General features: G+C 33.5%; 1 protein-coding gene across 2 annotated transcripts in view; it reads right to left on the bottom strand.

The window, feature by feature from the left end:
- Positions 1–3,376: 3,376 nt before the first annotated feature.
- The window catches only part of LOC129799995 (nuclear protein localization protein 4 homolog), a 49,254-nt gene continuing 33,713 nt past the window's right edge, over positions 3,377–18,917 (bottom strand). The window contains exons 6-7 of one of the 2 annotated variants that reach the window (XM_055844341.1): positions 8,600–9,144; positions 3,377–3,622 (exon numbers count right to left, since the gene is read on the bottom strand). In XM_055844341.1, coding sequence (XP_055700316.1) covers positions 3,616–3,622; positions 8,600–9,144 — 552 coding nt within the window. In that variant the 3' untranslated portion in view covers positions 3,377–3,615. Of the gene's footprint in view, positions 3,623–8,595; positions 9,145–18,917 lie in introns of those variants that run through there. The other variant, XM_055844342.1, reaches the window with a different exon arrangement.

Here is an 18,917-nt window from a genome sequence, read left to right as displayed (position 1 = left end):
CTTCATTCGGTATTTCAAGCCTACGTATTCTGGTTCAAATTTAGGAGGGGGCGAGCCTTTGGAAATTCTATCAACAAACAATTAAAGAAAAACCTTAAGTCTTTGATAATTCCGTTCTTGTGTTGCGGAACAGTCATATTTTAATACAAAAATACCAAAGCGACAACGCCAGATTACATTTCTGTTACGGAAAGCTTCATTCTAGATCTAGATCTTCCGCTATGTCAAAGTTTACATAATTCATTTTATGTTCCGGCTTCTAATTATTATTAATCGTATCGAGATACTTTATTTTGTTATAAAATGTTATGATTACAATATGTTCGTATTGGATGAATCTGCTGATCGTGGATCGCCCAGGAACGTCTTCCTCGCAGTATGGATGATTCTTAAATGTTCCCGGAGTTTTTCGAGCAGAGGCGGTGCATTTTTAATACGTTTTGCAGATAATACACCGCGACTTAAACAAATTTCCTCGTAGTTCTTGTATTATGTCGGCGAACTTTATGAAATAGGTATTTTTAGATAGCTTTTAATTCACGATTTCGAAATATAATATATTAGACTGATTAGACTGATAAGTCAATTCTCTTTAGGAAAAAACTTGCCAATAGTCTTCAGTGCCTCTATGCAAAAGCGTATGGAAAAATGAAATGTCGATAGGCCCCTGCGTAAAAGATTTATAAGGAAGATCTGGAAAATTGCAGGGAAAGTGAAGAGATAAAGATATGGTTTCTTCCAGGAAAACTTTCTTTGAGTCCTTCTTTACAAATTATTCTTAGAAACGACCAATATACGATTAACCGTTATTGTATAAAAAGAGTTTTGCAAAAAAAAAATCATTACAATTATGTTTTATGCTCTAGTCTTTAGTGCTTTCCTACATACATTTGGGGTTGGTCCCGGAACAAAAGTTGTTACCTTTGCCAATACCTATTCGATGGTATAGGTGTCATCCGTGGCGAAAGCTTAAACCGTTTTGCCCAATGTCCTTTCATCGTAAAGCTTTGGTATGTTTAGGGGATTTATAGAGGATGATATTTTGCATCTTTCGACCTTTTGAGTTTGAGTATATAAATAGATCACCGGTCATCCATTTTTTTCAATATTTACAGGAAAAAAACTACATAGTCAGTAAAAATTAATGTGATCCACTCGTCCTCATTGACTTCGAGAAAATGTAAATTCTTTAAGTATATGATTTATAATAAAACAAAACCTTAAATAAATGCATATAAAAAGATCTAGACATGTCCTTAACGAACGGATTTCCGATTTAGGATCGTTAAGGGACCCCCTAATATGTCTATTTATTAAAGACACTGACAAATTAATTAATTTTCCTACACAATGTATCCGAAGATCTAAACAAGAATTATGTCTCATGGCATCTAATTGTAAGAAATTTGCATAAAGTGGAGCATTTAAATGCAATTAACTTTTTCCGGACCACAACATATCCAGCGAACGAATTTCAGTAAAACTCACTTTATTGTAAGTCTTAGTGGTCAAATATGGTACTTTTGTAGAGAAAGAATTTTTTCCTCCTCTGGGAAATTGGAAAACTCATGGGTACTCACGTCCCCAAAAGAACGCAAAGGATACAAGCTTCAATTTTTCCAAAGTCAATATTATCGATTTTATAAACTATTTGTGCGTATCAAAGGACTTCTGTACGATATTGATAACTAAAACAAGATGAATTATTGACCAGTATCTTCTGGGATGTCCAGGAAGTGGTCAAGAACACACCAAATTCTTGCTTGCCAATATTTTCCTCAAAATATTTCACACAATAAGACTTTAAAACACATTTCTCTCAACACAAAGTTATTGTAGACACATTCAGCTTTCTTAAAAGCCTAAGAGACATTTCCTGGGCAATTAGAATTCACTAAAATCAGGAAGAATAGGAAAAACTTCTCTGAAAGCAATCTCTCGCGCTGACGAGTACCAAAATCATTGGCCATATTGGCAAAAATGTCGCTCCCGCTTGGAATTTTGCTACAAGGTTGGTGTCAAAAAGTAAATGGCGAGATTTGGCGGGAAACTTTACATTTGACGTCTAGATTTTTGGGGACGAGCATACCCAAAAGTTTTTGAAAATTTAAGAAAAAAATATTTTTCGAATTTATGCAACCTGTAATTGTTAGTTATCAAACTTATTGGCCCCGAGAGGTTTTCCCTTATTCTGGTCTAGAAATATCAAAAAAGTCACAATATCTCCAAGAAAGCAGAAAATCGAAAATTCACGATTTTTGACCAAAAATATCTAAGCTCAGGAGTGAATTGGGATCCTGCAAAAAATATCCTAGTTTTGGACATCCTTATAGTTTGTAATCATCCACAAGAATCCGAATTTTATCGATTCTAAATAGTCTAAAAAATTATTTTTTCCACGGGTACCCAGAGCCCCAAAGGAGACGAAAGAGTTAACGGGAATCTCAGTGGAGCTTTAGGCAAGACCGTTGGGTCTTGAGCGGATGAGATTTCTGACTCGATTCTCAAACCGCTTTCTCTACTGGAATGCCTATTCGTTACTAATTGTTCTATAAGGGTCTTGACAGACTTAAGGATTAGCCGAGAGACGGCTTAGCGTAATTTTATTAGAAATAAGGGTTAAACTACATTTCCAACATTTTCCACTAAGTCGTCTCTCAGCTTAAGTCGTAAGTGTGTCTAGGGCATAAGATACTCGCTTGACAATCGGCTTCACCACCCTCAGAGGTTCTATAGTCCTGGGAAGGAGACTATTGTCTCGAAAGAGCGAGAATTTTGCCAATGCAGCGCCTTTGTTGCTTATGGTGGGGTTTATTGCTTCTGCAAATGTAATTTTTGGCAGTTTTCTTAAAAGTAAAAGCCTTAATTAGAACAATTCAGTTATCTCTCAAAGTTTTGTTAATATTACAGGAAAGTGTCAATCTTAAACCGTAAATGTAATTTCATAATGATGGCTTTACCGTAGATGAAGGTAACTGCACCGCTGCTTTTCTCAAGCATTGCTTTAATCCTAGGAATTAAGGATGGTCCAAAGATCATCCTTAAATGCTAGAGCAGGGGTGCAAAGCAAAAGTAATTTTACTGTTGCCCATTTTTGATTTTCATACGAAATCTCTTCTTCTAATTCAAGCTTAATCTGATTGTCGACAAGGAGAAATGACTTAATTCAGAATAAATATTCCTGGCAGCTCTAGAAATTCGTGTTTTATACTCATTTTATTCAAATTACAACACACGAATTTTCGAATGAAATTTATCCTTAATCCTCCGTGAAGTATCAGCAGCAAAAGACAATCCATCTTATAGCAATTTGAAAATCTCTAAAATAAAAATCAATGAAGATGCTTCAGTAGAACCGTGAAATAAAAATACCCAATTGGTTTTAAATGCGGCCAAGTCTTTATTTCGCCAGATTCAAATCTTTCTTTGCTTTTTTTCTGTGTGTGCAACAATCTTTCCATTCAGATTGTAAAACCAATTCTTTGCATACTATCTTAGCAGCTCTCTCAATCGATGTCTAAATAAAAGAACCACCTCTATCAGCACATTTTTTTTATAAGTAACATATTGTAGAATATTCTGTCACAGCTCTTCAAAATTCCTCCTTCTCCTCTTTCAGACACTGCACGGAATTGGTTTTCAGGATAAAGTATAGAGAAAAAATGTGTATTAGTTCATCACTAGTTTCACTTAAATGAAACTTCTAAAAATTATATTCTGTGCTCAGTTATCTTTTCCTTCTTTCTCTCTCGTGTCGGTCTTAAGATTTTGCAATATCTTGTGATTGTATCAAGAAAAAAAAACTTAATCCCTCTCTATAAAACTCTTGCAACATAAAATAAGCAATTAAAAGCTTTTTATATATCATTTCAACTATTTTATTGATATATTTTCTCCATTTTATAAGATGCACTGAATTTTCTTTTTCAATTTCAGTTCTTCAAAATGAACGCAAGAAATTACGTAATATTTATTTCAAAGTGAAACGATAGAATCATCAATGTAATTGAATTTCAGTCTTAACGGCAAAGTTTGAAGACTTATACATTAACTTTCTTTAGAGCCACTAATGAATATTTCCTAAATTCTGTTAAACTCAAAGTTTCCACGAATAACTTCTCAATGGGTATTAAATTTTTTAGATTACATACATCACCAAATGGAAATGTTCAAAATCATATATTTATATAGAAAAGAAATTCAATTTTCATTTATCAAGAAAAGATATAAATCTATGTATTAAATAATCAACTTCTATGATGACAATGATTCCTTCCCAATCTGATAATTTTCTCAATCGTGACTTTATGTCCAATCCAGAGATTTTATTGATTTTACCGGAGTTTGGGAAATTTATTTTCATCTTCCACACTTTCAAAGGATATCAATAAGATTTTATTGAAAAACTTTGAATATATTATTGAAATGGGTAAAAATAAAACAAGGCAGTATTTTGTTTTATTAGACAGTAAAAAATAATAAATCGACTGGAAAAATGGGACAGATAAATAATTTCATGAAAGAAATATAAAAAAACTAACACAGGGAATCTAGGGCAAAATTTAAAGATTCTCTATCTTCCAAGATATAAAATGTGCCGAAATATGAAATTTCTACCATAGATTGCCTTCACAAACCTTCTAAAATAGGGAGGGATTTAAGACATGTGAAATAAATATATACAAACTTTTTGAAACAATATCCTTATCAGGAAATATTAATTATAACCAACTTTGTGTCCAATATTATTGCACTGGTTTGTGTTTCGAAATACCTTGGATCTACTAAACAACGACTCCGTTCTTCGTTTTAGATTTAGGATTCTCCATTTTTTTTCATTTGGAAATTCAAGAATAAAAAAAGAGAAAAAGCATCCCAGCTTTGGAGAATGCTCAAACTTACGAGATAGGGCCCTCCGTGATTTACCTTTTCACATACCTAATTCTTGGGTTAATTTTTCAGTCATAGGTATAGACGAAAGAGAAAAAAAGACTCCCCTAGACAATATCGACTTATGGGAGGGTTACCGAAAACTGGACAAAGGAAAACTGTTCAGCCCAGCCACCCGATTGTAGCCTCATTGCAATTCTCTGGGATTTTCTCGACCAAACGGTTCGAGAGAAAGCGCCGACATCAGTTCCAATCTTGGTGGAAATACTTCAGGATATGTGGGCAGAGTTCCTTCTGACATTTTAGAGAAATTGATCAACAAGATGCCCCGAATTTGTGAGGCGCTTATCAAAGTTAAAGGAAAATTCTTCGAAGAGAACTGAATTTGATGATTTTATTCATGTTTTTTTTAAATAAAATAATGATGTAAAAGAAATGAAATTGCTACAATAATAAGAAGCAATTTGAAAAATAATAAAAAAATATATGAAAAAAGTAGAATTTGGGCTGAAAATTTTGATATTCAAAGAAGAAACCCCTTTCAGAACACATCACACCGGAAACCGACCACAATCCGTACCAAAAATATTCCCTCGGCATTATTTTCAGTTTTTCTGACTCTTAATAATATTTACTAATAGTATTTAGCTTATATTAAATGATTATTAAAAGATTAGATCAGTTTTAGAATGGGGGACTACTTTTGCATTTTTGTCCAAAAAGCACATTTTTGACTGATCTTCAAATTATAAATTTTTTAGCCCATGTATTTTCTCAAATTGTGTTTAAAACTGTTCTTATATAAAAACTATTTCAGTCAATAGAACTGGATATTACAGCGTTTTCCCGGTCCAAACCAGGTGTATTTAAACTTACGAAGTGTGTATTTAATGTTTTGAACGTTAGTGTAAATAAATCCAAAAACGAACAAAATTGCACGACACGTTTTTGAGCAATCTCAAATGAATATGGTTTTGGAAGGGAAGGGGTGGATGGGGGAAAAGTGAGGGGCATGTGTATGGACTCAGGGACGACTTATTGGGATCCCCCGAAGGTTTCAAGTCTCTATCTCTGACCGTTTGGTCTCTAGATCTGGCGACAGCCGGACGAACACATAGACAAACAGCATGATGTCAAAAAACTCTAAACTTCAGATTTCGAACAGAAAACCCAAAATTGAGGGATTAAAAATACTGCTGTCTCTGTGGAGTTCGAGTAGTAAAAGAATTTGAGTATGGGCTGACACAGTGTAAAAACTCAGGTAGAAGTTCAGGCTATTTATAGAAATTTTCTAATGAGACTGAGCTCTTAAGAAAATTTACATGACTAGTAAGGAGGAGGGCTTTCCTGATCAACGAAAGAGCCCAAGCCAAGGGATTCCCAATGAGCTACTCAGATTTTAGGAAGTGTCCCAGAGCTTCGAGGCAACTGCCCAAATACCCAAAAACTCGAAGAATATGGGACTAACTTGAATTATTGTTCAAAGGTAAATTTTTAAAAGATATTTATAATTGTTTCGTTTTTGAAAAAAAATGGAACTAAAAAGTTATTGACATGAACATAAGTCTTTCTACTCTACAAATATAGTATTTCTTATGAAATTTCCATGGTAAAGTAGAAATATTGAAACATTGCCAATTCTAGATTTTTCCTAGAGATCTAGGGGACTTAAGAGAACGCTTAGGTCCGAAAATTTTGATCTAGGAGTAAGGAGAATTATTTAGGCAATTTATTGTCTTCAGAAATTGTCTATAAAATTTAGGAGCGAAATGTTATCCAAATTATAGATCAATATTATTGATGGTAAGATATTTAAAATTAATTCAAATGATTTGAGTTAGACAAAGGCCTCAGAAAATAACCAGATTTCTTTGAAAAAAAACAAGGTTAAAGAAATTAGATTATCCAGGCCAGTATTAAAAATATAAATATTTAAATATTATTAAATATAAATATTTTTCAGGCATTTTAGAGACCTAATATAAACATTAATAAGGGCTTCAAAATACGTATTGGCATAATGACGTCAGTCAATATGCTTTAAAAAGTCTTCAGTAGTTTATTGATATTATTTAAAAAAAAAAAGACATAGGGGGAGAGTACTTTTCCTTTGAACGTTCATGCCTTCGAATAATGTGAATTTCTATTACGCTTCCTAAGAGATTTTCACATGATTGTCACATAGTTATCAATAATTGATGACAAGATAACTAATAGTTAATAGAAATGTGTAAGTGTCTTATGAAAAATAAAAGAAAATTCACATTATTCGAAGGCATGCACGCTCGAAGGGAGAGTACTTTCCCCTACTAGTTAAATTCCTCGACAAAATTAGTGAATTGGAGCATTTCTTCCAAGATTTTAAAGCTCTTGCAATAAAAATTTTCTGATATAATTACATACATAAAGTGATGTGGGAATTTTTGTGTAAGGTATAAAATAATAAAAGTATAAAATAAAGTTGTTTTAATAGACGAATCGATTTATTGCAAAAGTTGCAATAATGGAAGTAGAAAATCGGGTCCCGGTCAAAATCCCGAAAGCAAAAACCCCGAAAGCCAAAATCCCGAACGCCAAAATCCCGAAAGCCAAAATCCCGAATGGACCAAAATCCCGAAAGCCAAAATCTCGAATTCTTAAAAGTGTCATAGCTATTCCCACGATTTCATCCGCACTTGCTGGAAGCAAAGGGAAATCTTCTGTATCTTGGAAAATTATTCTAAACATTTTCCTCCATATAATTTCATCTCTTTCAGGATTTTAAAAATTCGGGATTTTGGCTTTCGGGATTTTGGCCTTTTCGGGATTTTGGCTTTCAGGATTATGGCTGCCACCGTCGAAAATCAATTACCAATAAAAAACATAAAGGTAAAATCTGAAAAAAACTATTCTTATTCTTTTGAAAAGCTAAAAAATATAACAAAAATTTGTCTTTGAGATGTAAGACAAATAGGACTTTTCGTCAACATCATTAGCTTTTGACTTTTTCAATTTTAATACAGAAATCATCAATATTCGTTCTCTAAAGTTACAAAGCCGAGAAAATAAAGACACTTCTCGCATAATAATAATAATAAAATTTTCAATGCCAATAAGAATTTTTTAATATTCAATGTTTTATTTCAGAATTGGAAAGAATAGTTCCAAGCGAAAGGACTAATATAGCGTTTTGTGTAAGACAATAAAAGGTGAGATATTAGGGTTATAGAGAATCCATTAATTCAATCTCTTTCTTTCTCAAATATTTATAATAAAAGCGAGATGGAATTTATAGAATCTTCCGGAATATTCAAGGGAATATCCTTCAACGGTATCCTTAAGTGAAAATCGATTTCCCAATTATCTAGTAAGAAACTCTATTTTAAATTTAAGAATAAAAGTTTAAATTGCATTTTCAAACCCAACGGATCACATCAAATAACATTTCCTTATCAAGCACTTCAATAGTAATTAAAATCTTTACAACTCATCTTCAAATTACCATTAAGTACTCAATTCAATTACGAAAAGCCACAAATTGAAGACATAGATGCTGCAGCATTACAATTAATTAGTATATGAATCTTCTTCCTATATCTCAAGACACATTCCTTTGACACAGAGAGAAATTTTCACATAATCCCCTTTGAGTATGAGATTAATCACCCTGAGAAATCTCAGAATGACATTTCCTGACCACAGATAGTAATTTATGTAGAGAAGTACTCACCGTGGTAAGCTGCACATCTCACAATTCTGCATATCTCCAGGATTGATAAAAGTGCAGTGACTACATGTCCAGGATGCTGTTGGATCAGCTCCAGCTGCTCCACCTGGTGCCTGATATTGTTCCGTTCCCCCGGCTGCACTCGAACTGGCCGCAATGAGTGTCTCCAGGGTTCGCCAAACTTCCTGCGAACGCCATTCATCAGCTGCTGCAGCATCCTTCTGACGTACAGCCATCAGCAATGGCGCCATGGCCGCTCTCATCGGCAGCATGTCCATACGGGCCAGGTAGACAAGCAAATGGAAGTCCGACACAGCATCCAGAAATTCCTCTGGACGCCACTGTGATAGATATGAACTGAGGGCTGGGAAGTTCTGTAGATGCCCATCCAACAAACGATTCTCCACCGGAAACGGCTGTTTATCCTCCCGCACGGTGAATGTATACGAGGGCACAAGTGGTGAGGACGCGGGCACATCAACAAGTAAATATTCTACAGGTAGTGGACGTGCCAGACGAGACACCTCATTTCCATAAATGTCCTTTTCCTGCAATCATACACAAAGGGCATTCTTTTTTTTATTCACATTAATTCATTCCTACTCGCTGTGTTTGTCTTTCCAATCGCGGTAGAACGCAAAGACACTTTGACAGTTCCCATGTGTCCACTTCCTCTGTCACCCATTTCCCCATTTATTGTACAAAAGATAGGGGTAGTTAGTACGATAAAGTAGTAAATATAATAGCATAGAAAGAAAGGCGCAATATAGAAATATTTAATTCTATGTCAAGCCCACACATTCACACCCTCATACATTTTTCTCAGGCAACAGAGGTAAAGGAGAAGTAGAGCAAATGTTAAATAAAACAACTTTAATTTTTTTTTGCTATCTTCGACGAAGAAATACAAAAACGAGAATTTAAGTTAAGAGGTATTACATGAGGTTCGCACAATCTCACCTACTCTAATCCTAAAGCGGTCCTTAGACTAGAGGCTTAGCCCAGTTCCCGAAGGTATCAAAATCTTAGATAGCGATAAATTTTATTGCTTTTTGAGAACGAAGGGTAAATTAAGCTAATTCAAAACCTGGGGTGGAATGATAACTTTTCGACACTATCGAATCTACAGTATCGATAAAGCTATTTCTGTTAGATTAAGCGAATGTCGACCTTTTACGCATTGTTAAGCCATTCATAGTGACATTTTTAAAAGAATGTGACAGCTAATAAATATCTATATCACTTACAGGAACTGAAGATATCGATTAAAGTTTTCAGAATCGACAGTCGATACTATCGAAAATAATGCCCTAGACACACTTACGACTAAAGTCCAGAGACGACTAAGCTCGTTTATAGCCAAGTCAGTTCCTGACACACTGCAAACGAGGCTTAGCATTTACTGGTACTCACAAAACATAACTTTGGTCAACTTTTATGCAGATACTTCTACTGAAAAGCACTACTACTTCTTTGTAAATGATACTACTTGCAAATTTACTTCACAATTCACGTGTAACAACAAGAATTATCACTAGAATCGCGGAAATCGGCTTAAGTCGCGAGAGAGCTTCCACCTCACAAATAAATGTAATTAACAATAATTATTGGATATGGACTAAGACATAAATTTACAAATAGTTTCATTTGAAGCAGAGTATATGTACATTGCAATAAGAATATCTGCATAAAAACCCACAAAAGCTATGTTTTGTGGATACCAGTGAATACTAAGTCTCATTTGTAGTGTGTCAGGAACTGACTTGGCTATGAACGAGCTTAGTCGTCTCTAGACTTTAGTCGTAAGTGTGTCTAGGGCATAAGTTATCATGTCACCCCTGCTTCAAATGGAAATTTTTCGCTACTTCAAATGGAAACGTCGTTGTTTACATGATAAATACAGTACTAATTATTATATTTATATATTTTCTATACCACAGTTTCATTATTTAGTTAATTTTGCTCCAAATAAAGCGAAAATCCATTCATATTCACAAATTTTAAATTGTTAATTTCTCAGAAAAATTAAAAGTGTACCTTTTCACCATAGAATTTTTCATCGATCGACCAGGTTTTTTAATGAAAATTTCTGGCCAATTTTAGTTAAATTAAATGCTAATCTTCATTATTAAGGGTACGTGAAGTTTTCAAATGAAATAATTACCTATTTCGTGAACAAAAGGGTTTTTTTCTGAAGTGTGCAAATGCTTCAATAGGAAACCCTGGAAATATGATTTTTTTGGAGAGATTTTCTTATTGTTTTAGATGGGAAAGGAGAAAAGACCAGGAATAAGAACAAATCCTGCGCTCAAGAGCAACTCAACAAGGTTTTGGAAGTCTGTCGTCGTGGTTTCACTTACACTGTTTGTCTCCAATTAGAAACTTTCCCTTGTCTCCATTTGGATTAATTCGTTTCCAATAGAAGTATTTTACACTCGCGTATTTTTCTTGTATTTAAGAGGTTTTCAAATTATAATCTAAAGAATTTTCACTAAACAGTAACATTCTAGAAGAGTCAAGGAGCAAATTTATGTAATTCTCTCTTCAGAAAACATATAAACTTAATGTGTTGAATCTTCTGTCAAAGTTAAAGTGTTTGGAAATGGTTTTGAATTAGGACATTTACCCTAGAAGGTTGAAGGAATCTAGAATATTTTTTGCAAGTCTATTTGCTATATAGTAAATTTTTAAGCTAAAAAATTACGAATTTTTAAATTCTCTGAAAATTGATTTTAAATTTAAATATTTTTTAAACTTATAATTTTTTTTTAAGAAAAACTGGAAAAAACTACAATACTCAAACATAATATTTTTCATTAAAGTGAAAGTCATTCATTGGTATTATCAGATTTTTTTTTTTATTTTTTGGCTATTTCTGTCCCTATCGCTCATAGAGGTAAAAAAATACACCGAATCAGACTCTGTTGGATTTTCTAAGGCTAGATGTAAGATCTTTTACCAATTTTGTTGATCGGTTTCATTTTTATTGCTGATTTTCCGTCAGCGAAAACTGTCTCGTCGTTAAAGGGTTAACGATATTTGAGTCAACTTGTGGGGGGGTCCCCGAAGGTTTCAATTCGCTATCTCTAACCGTTTGGCCTCTGGATCTGGCGACAGACGAACGGACAGACGAACAGACGGAAAAACAGCGTGACGACTTTTCTCAGAAATCGTCTGAAACTTGAAAATTTGTTGACAAAAGTGGTGCCCAAGGGGTGGACGATGGAAATTTAGAGGGGGGGAATAGAGGGATTATATATCACTGATCTCTCCGTGGAGTTCGATCAGTAAAATCATGAAAATATTTGAAAGTATTGCCCAGTTCTCGAATATTTCGAAAACCTAAATAAAGGGTAGAACTGTCCGCAGCCTTTGATGTTCACTAGCTCACATATTCACTCGCATAAATAGAGCTATCCGTGAATTATCTTCTTGCATGTCTTTTGGGTATAGGGTAAGAGCTCATAATTTTGGACAGTCTGCTGATAAGCATCGATGTTCCAAGTTTGAAGTGCGATATTTTCAATACTAATTGACTTTTTTTGTTACTCTCTTTTCACTGCATTCACTTTGAGTTCGAGAAGTGAAATTCTCCAAAAATCAAAAATCAGGTCTCAATAGGGTAAGTGTGCCAAATTTCGGCATAGTTGCATGAAAGCGTCAAAGTCTCAAGTTTGAAATGTAATATTTTAAATACAAATTAATTTTTTTTTAATTCTTTCTTCTGAAAGAGTGTTGCTTGGAACCTTGTTAAGAGTTTACCGTCTTTATTTACTCTAAAATAGTTCTTAATACATTTTAAAATGAATAAAAATATAGACATAGCTTTGGTACCCTATTTCGGCCACCTTCATTCTCATAGTTCCTTGCCCTTCGGGAATTCTTCTAATATCATTTTCACGTCATCTCGTTTGTCGAAGTTACATTTTTTGTTATTCTTTTGCATTGTATAATCTCTAGAGTACGTAAAATCTAAAAGTTCATGGAAATTCGAGGAACAAAAAAGGTGGCCGAAATTGCAAGCTGGCCGGAATTTGGCACACTTACCCTAAATGATATTTTGATGAAAATTTTGGAAAATATTTTCGAAATTAATATTTCTTTATTTCGTTGAAAAAAAATTAGAAAAATATGTATTTTTTAGTCTACTTGACCCACGTAACCCCCTTAAAACATCAAACATTCTGACAACCCTTCGCCAATTGCAAAGATATGTTTCATATAAAGCATTTATACTCAAAGTATAAATAGTTCAGAAAGAGAATTAAATAATTAGCATTTTTAAAATTCTAAATTAACATTTCATTTGTATTGGAATCATATAGAATAAATATAAAAGTAACCTATAGAACAAATATGAGAATTTACCAAATTTTTCATCCTTTTTTTTATTCTGAATTCTATAAAATATAAAATTACGCTATACTTCACCTTCCTTCCAAAGGTTTCCTCCCCTTTTCTTGTATCATCTGAATAGAAAATTCTATTCAATCGCTTATTTATTATTTCTTTCTACGTACCTTCATAAAAATGTAAAGCAACTTTCAAAAATTTTTGAAGACTTTGCAACCCTTTTTGACTACCAACGCAAAGCTCTATATATCACTCTAGACTCTAGAGACGAGAGCAAATAGCCTCATCAGTCATCAGTTATTATGACATGAAGCTCTTATAATATTGTCCAATAATGTGAAAAGTTTCCAAAGTTCATGATATAAACTAATAACAGCTAATACAATAGATGAATACGTTTGAAAAGTTTTAGAAAATTCTCTAGATTTCAAATTTCTCCATTTTTTTTTTTAAATTAATTTTTGGTTAGCTTATGATTTTGAATTTTATTGGACAAATTGTACCTAATCTTTAATCTCATGTGAACAAAATAATTTCCATACTTTCATCAACATTGCTGGGAGACATCTTGAGTAATTCAATATGTGACATTATACAAAATAAATAAATCCATCAACCACTGTTGACGTCATTGAGCTCAGTTAATGTACGAAACTGCCCTAACGGTTTGTGTGTGTGTGTAGGAAAACATGCAAAAGGAAGACCAAATAGAAAGCTTGAGATGAGGGCGCTTTAACCAGGCGCCTCCACATCACTATGTATGTACATAAAACTCTTGTTGAAGAGAAAACAGCTGGTACTCAGTATATGTTTCTTTTTGAGATTTGCAAAATAGATATTGCTCTTTCACTCTCAAAAATCAAAATAATCCTAGAAAATACGGAAGTCCCTCATAAAACCGAACCTCTGAAAATAATATTTTTTGTTTTATGATGGAAGAATTGTAAACAGAAAAGGTCCTACTAAATCCTTAAATGCAAATTCTCATAAATGTGACAATTCACACGCGCCAAGTATTATTAGCATGTTCGGTGACCGTGAAAATCGATTTCCGGAGAGTGAGAAGACATTGGGGGTATTGCTTGATGGTGGGATTCAGGACCATTATCATATCTTGTACAGCAATTTCCCATTCCTCCTTCCCTTTCCATCAACATCGAGCTACATCGTTTATTGAATCTTCTCAATGGGAGTATGCTATATATAAAATTGCTTTCCTCAATTTCTCATCCTGCCAAAACAATTTCCTCTTATATACTGAAATGCACAAACAACGTCATAGAATGGCCTGTATAGAAGAATATTATGGTCTTCTTCATACTCAAAGAAATCTTCTATAAGAAACATAGCTCCTAAAACCCATAGTCATTTTAATAAAATATTGGACATATTGGAAAAATGCCCAGAGAAATGAAAATTTTTTAAATTACGTTAAATTATGAAATTTACCCAGAAAATACTAACAAACAAAGAACTTCTCAACCAGTTGAGAGGGGAAATGTATTGGGAATGTGTTTGTGTTGTGGGAAATCTCCCGTGTGACCTTGAAAATGTAAACAAAAGAGAGTCAAAATACGCAAATACTCTCCTAAAATTCTCTCTCAATCACACAATTCTCTCTTACCCTCTCACGTATCGCTCTCCAACCAGTTGAACACAATCAAATTCCCACACGTCAATTCGCAACGAAAATTTTATTGAGCTCTCGCTCATACATATATCTATTTTTCATCTCACTCCAACACTTTCCGCCTCACTTCCGCTAACTTTGTCACCTATGAATACGTAATATCGTAGAAAATCTCACCATCTCTCTCAGTCACACTCACGTGTTTTTCATACTTTTCATATAAAAGAAGCATTCAGTGATAAACCATAGCAAAAAAAATTGAACTACACAGTAAAAAATTGTGTGAGAAATAAAGTTGTGTATTTGAAAAGTTGTGTAAATTCACAAGCAATATGGTTGTAAATTGTAAAATTACTATCATAGTGGTGGTACGATACTAACATAATGCTAGTAAAATTATGTATTGTGTAAGGAAATTTGTGTATTGGAAAATTTGTGTGAGAACTGTCAAAATTCCATTGTTTACTATTGCAATTTTTCTAAGATTTCAGATAGATTTTGCATTTTTAACTGCCTAATTGTCTTCTGGAATCATTCATTGGATTCTTAAAATGTGCCTCAGTCGTGAAAAATTAGGAATAATTATGTAATAACAGAAAACAGAGGAAGCATCATGTAAATTAGAAAAATTGACGAAGCAACTCTTGGCCATTTGCTGAAGATAAGTAAGCAAGTCGGTAGCGCAGGCAGAAAACACGAGACCATCAACGCAAAGATTATGGGTTCAAGTCTCAGACTCTCTCTTATTTTTTTCCTTTTTTTATTCTTTTTTTCTTTTTTTTTCTTAGTTTAATACCGAGACATATCACAGATAATACAAATAAACCGAACAAAATTGCTCTACAATCAAAATTATAGACAGGAAGCCATTTTATAAAATTTAAAATACACAACTTTGCCAATACACAACATTTCCAATACACAAAATTTACAACCATAGCGCTCGTGCAAAAATTACCAATCGTAGTGGTTGTAAATTTTTTTACTGTGTATCATATGATATGGCAACCCCAAGTATCCGTTTCTAGAGGCCTTTAAAAAAAAATTGGCAATCCTTTACAGTACGATACTACAGTATGAGATAGTAATTGATTTTCTGAGTAAGCTGCGCCCAAAAAACATTTTAAGCCACGCCCCCTTGAAAGATTGTACTCCAGGCCTGAGCTAAAAGAAAGCCCGAAGTGAATTTGGTGGTGCCTGTTGGCATTCTTCGAAAGGCCGCGAAAATTAACGTAGAGAAAATGAGAGGTTTTTTAATGTGAAAATTGTTTAATTCCTTAGAGTTAAGTCATTTTCACAAGAAAATTCTTTTAATAATAATTTAGTTGAATACAGTTATTTGGGTTAATTGTGAATAATTGTCGTTATTACAACAAAAACATTGGGATGAAAATTTGAGCTGGAAGACTCATATTCTTTTGAGCTGTCCCAAAATTCAGGATAGGTTTGAGAAAAACCCTTTTGTACAACACTATTTTCGTTAATAAGGAATGCAAAAGTATATATCACAAGAAGTGACACGACCTGCTAATAAGGATAAAATAGAGAAGATAATATTTTGTCGCATTTCAGAGATTTTTTGCAACCGAACCGCCGCCAGACGTTTGTCAAGTGAGTTATTTTATTGTAACTACGTGTAGCTTTTTAAAGTATTCTTTTCTGTGATGCACTGGGTGGTCATTTAATGTTGTGGAAAGACCAATTTGCAGGATCACCACTAAAAAGACACTTGAAAAACATCGTGGGGCTCGTGGGGCTCTATTTAAATATTGTAATGGTATCTTGTTCCGAAGCCTAACTTAGTAATAAAGTCATCTTATAGTGGGAAATTACTACGGTAATTCACGAAGAAAAGCTTAGGGGGAAATGAGGCTACTTTCAACTATGGGCCTACATTGATATACGCTTTTTCGCATATTTCTAAAGGACACATTGCTTTAGCGTAATGTAATTTAGCTCTTCAAAACAATTGCGAAACTAAATAAAATAATTTTAAGACCAAAATTCTTTTAGAAATATGCGAAAAAGTCGTATAACAATGTAGCCCCACAGCTCAAAGTAGCCCAATCTCCTCCTAATGGAATGGTTCCAAAAGAAAGAATTTCAAATGTTGGTGAAAGCTATCAAGGCTTCGAATTCTTAGGCCTCAAATAAACTCAGGCTGATCCTTGAGAATATTTATCTAGTAATATTTTGCAGTAAATATTTATCCCAAACTGTCATACACTGAAGTATTAGGATCATCAATTAGAGATTCTTCGTGTAAATATCCTTTACCTAATCCTTTTACTACAAAATGTTACAGGCTAAATATTTTTGAGTATTATCTTTAGTTTACTTAGGCCCTTAACATGAATAACCTTCAGGAACCTCCTTAAGTATCCAAAATTTAAATGAACTCAATTATGAGCTTTACTTTAAAAATATTTTCTTCACAAAATAAATCAATTTCCATCAACTTGTCTCTTAAAATTTGTGCATTCAGTAAGATTTTCTAAAAAGTTTACGTTCATTAATTCGTTGTTAAAAATGACCACTCTATGGGAAAAACGTCGCAAAATCTACACTGATTTTGTCCATTACTTGTCTCCTGTTGCCTTCTCTGACTTTTCTCAATCGTACTTTCAAGAAAACCATATATAAACTACTTTAAGTTCTCCTTAAAGGCCTCCACATTGTCAGAACTTCTCATCAAAATGGAGCATATTGACGTGTTTTGACAACCACTCCGTGTTCCATATGTAAGTGATTTAGGGTCGGATGAACGTCTGTTCGACAGGGAACCCCTATTGACACTTTTGTCAAAATGTTGAAAATTATTTAACATATCTAGTAAAATATAAGTAATATAACGTTTTTCTGTATTATACCTTTTACTATAAACAGAGATGTTCAAATTTCATATCCCAAATGGTACAGAGTAGGGTGTCAATATGTGCTGACACGAGTTCTTAAAGTGTCAATAGACGTTCCTTTCACCCTACATGCAAATGCTTCATTTTAATAAAATTCACAATGTTTAAGGGCAATAAGATAGAAATCGATTTGCAAAGTTGTTGTCAACTTTACATTTATATTATTGTCAAGAACATGTATTATAAGCGAATTAGAATGTCAAAAATTTGTCCCAAAAATTTTGAGATCGTAGATAAAATAAACAAAACGTTTTTGTTTTTTGCTTAAAGATTGAGTTTGATAAACTTTCAGAGCGGATACGTATCCTGTAATTATAGGTGGACTGGGGCAATAGTAAACATGGGGTAGTTGTATACACTGCATTTTTTTTTAATTGGATATTAAATTTTAGAAGACGAGACCTATATGAATTCATGATTTCTTTTTTGGAACTACCACATATTTACTATACTGCTCCAGTTTCCCTTATAACAATTAAAATCTATATAATCTTCTTTAGATGGAGTAATTCAGAATCATGTCTATTTTGAAATTTTGAGATGTTTTCACTGTTTCAGATGATCAAACAGAAAAATAAAACGACGAAGAAGTACAAGACTTTATATTCGAGAGTACTTCTTCGTTGCTTTTTCCTTTTGCCATCTAAAACTGTTAGGAAATCTCACTCTTCCAAATTATAGACATGATACCAAATTACCCCATCTTACCGTATACTGTATATATATTGCCCCACTTTTCCTTATAAAAGTTAAATAATGAGTAGCTGGTAGAGCACTTGCTCAATAATGCAGGTGCTCAGGGTTCACATCCTGTTTAAGCTAAAAGAAATTATTTAGCAAAAATGTGTTCTAAAGTGCATACAGTTTGCTTCACAGCACTCACTTTGAGTGAAGGACCTAGTTCCTCTATGGAGTGCTATACAGATTTATTATTCATAATCTCTAAAATCCATCAATTTTAGAAATCATCTTCTCTTCTCAATCTATTAAACTGAGAGTTCATATAAAGAAAAACTGATTTACTCTTTCCAACTCATTGCTATTTTTCCAACTGACTCTTGCTAACACAAAAATTGTCTTTTAACCAAAAAACAAATATTACGACAGAGCGAATGAAACAGAGCAATGATTTCTTACTATACTTTCCTGAATGTTAGCTTTAGCATGAGCTTTTATGATGACGCATGAATTTTATAGTATAGCACGCCATCTCATTCTAACATACACAGCCCAAAAGAGGCTTCCCTGCTGATTCTATACCAAAATTCTAAAAGTCTCAATTTGATTGTGTGTAATAGTCCCTCTCTTCAATTTACTTCACGAGTGACCATGAAACTTGCTTCTGCGCACTCAACATCCCAAAACATTTTAATGTCTCATTCACACGTTGAACTTTCTGTAGTTCAAAAAGTTTCTCATTTAT

The sequence above is a fragment of the Phlebotomus papatasi genome, chromosome 1 (genome assembly GCF_024763615.1).
Source record: "Phlebotomus papatasi isolate M1 chromosome 1, Ppap_2.1, whole genome shotgun sequence".
NCBI lineage: Eukaryota > Metazoa > Arthropoda > Insecta > Diptera > Psychodidae > Phlebotomus > Phlebotomus papatasi.
Note: the sequence above shows the minus strand (reverse complement) of the source record. Positions and strands in the feature narration are given on the sequence as shown.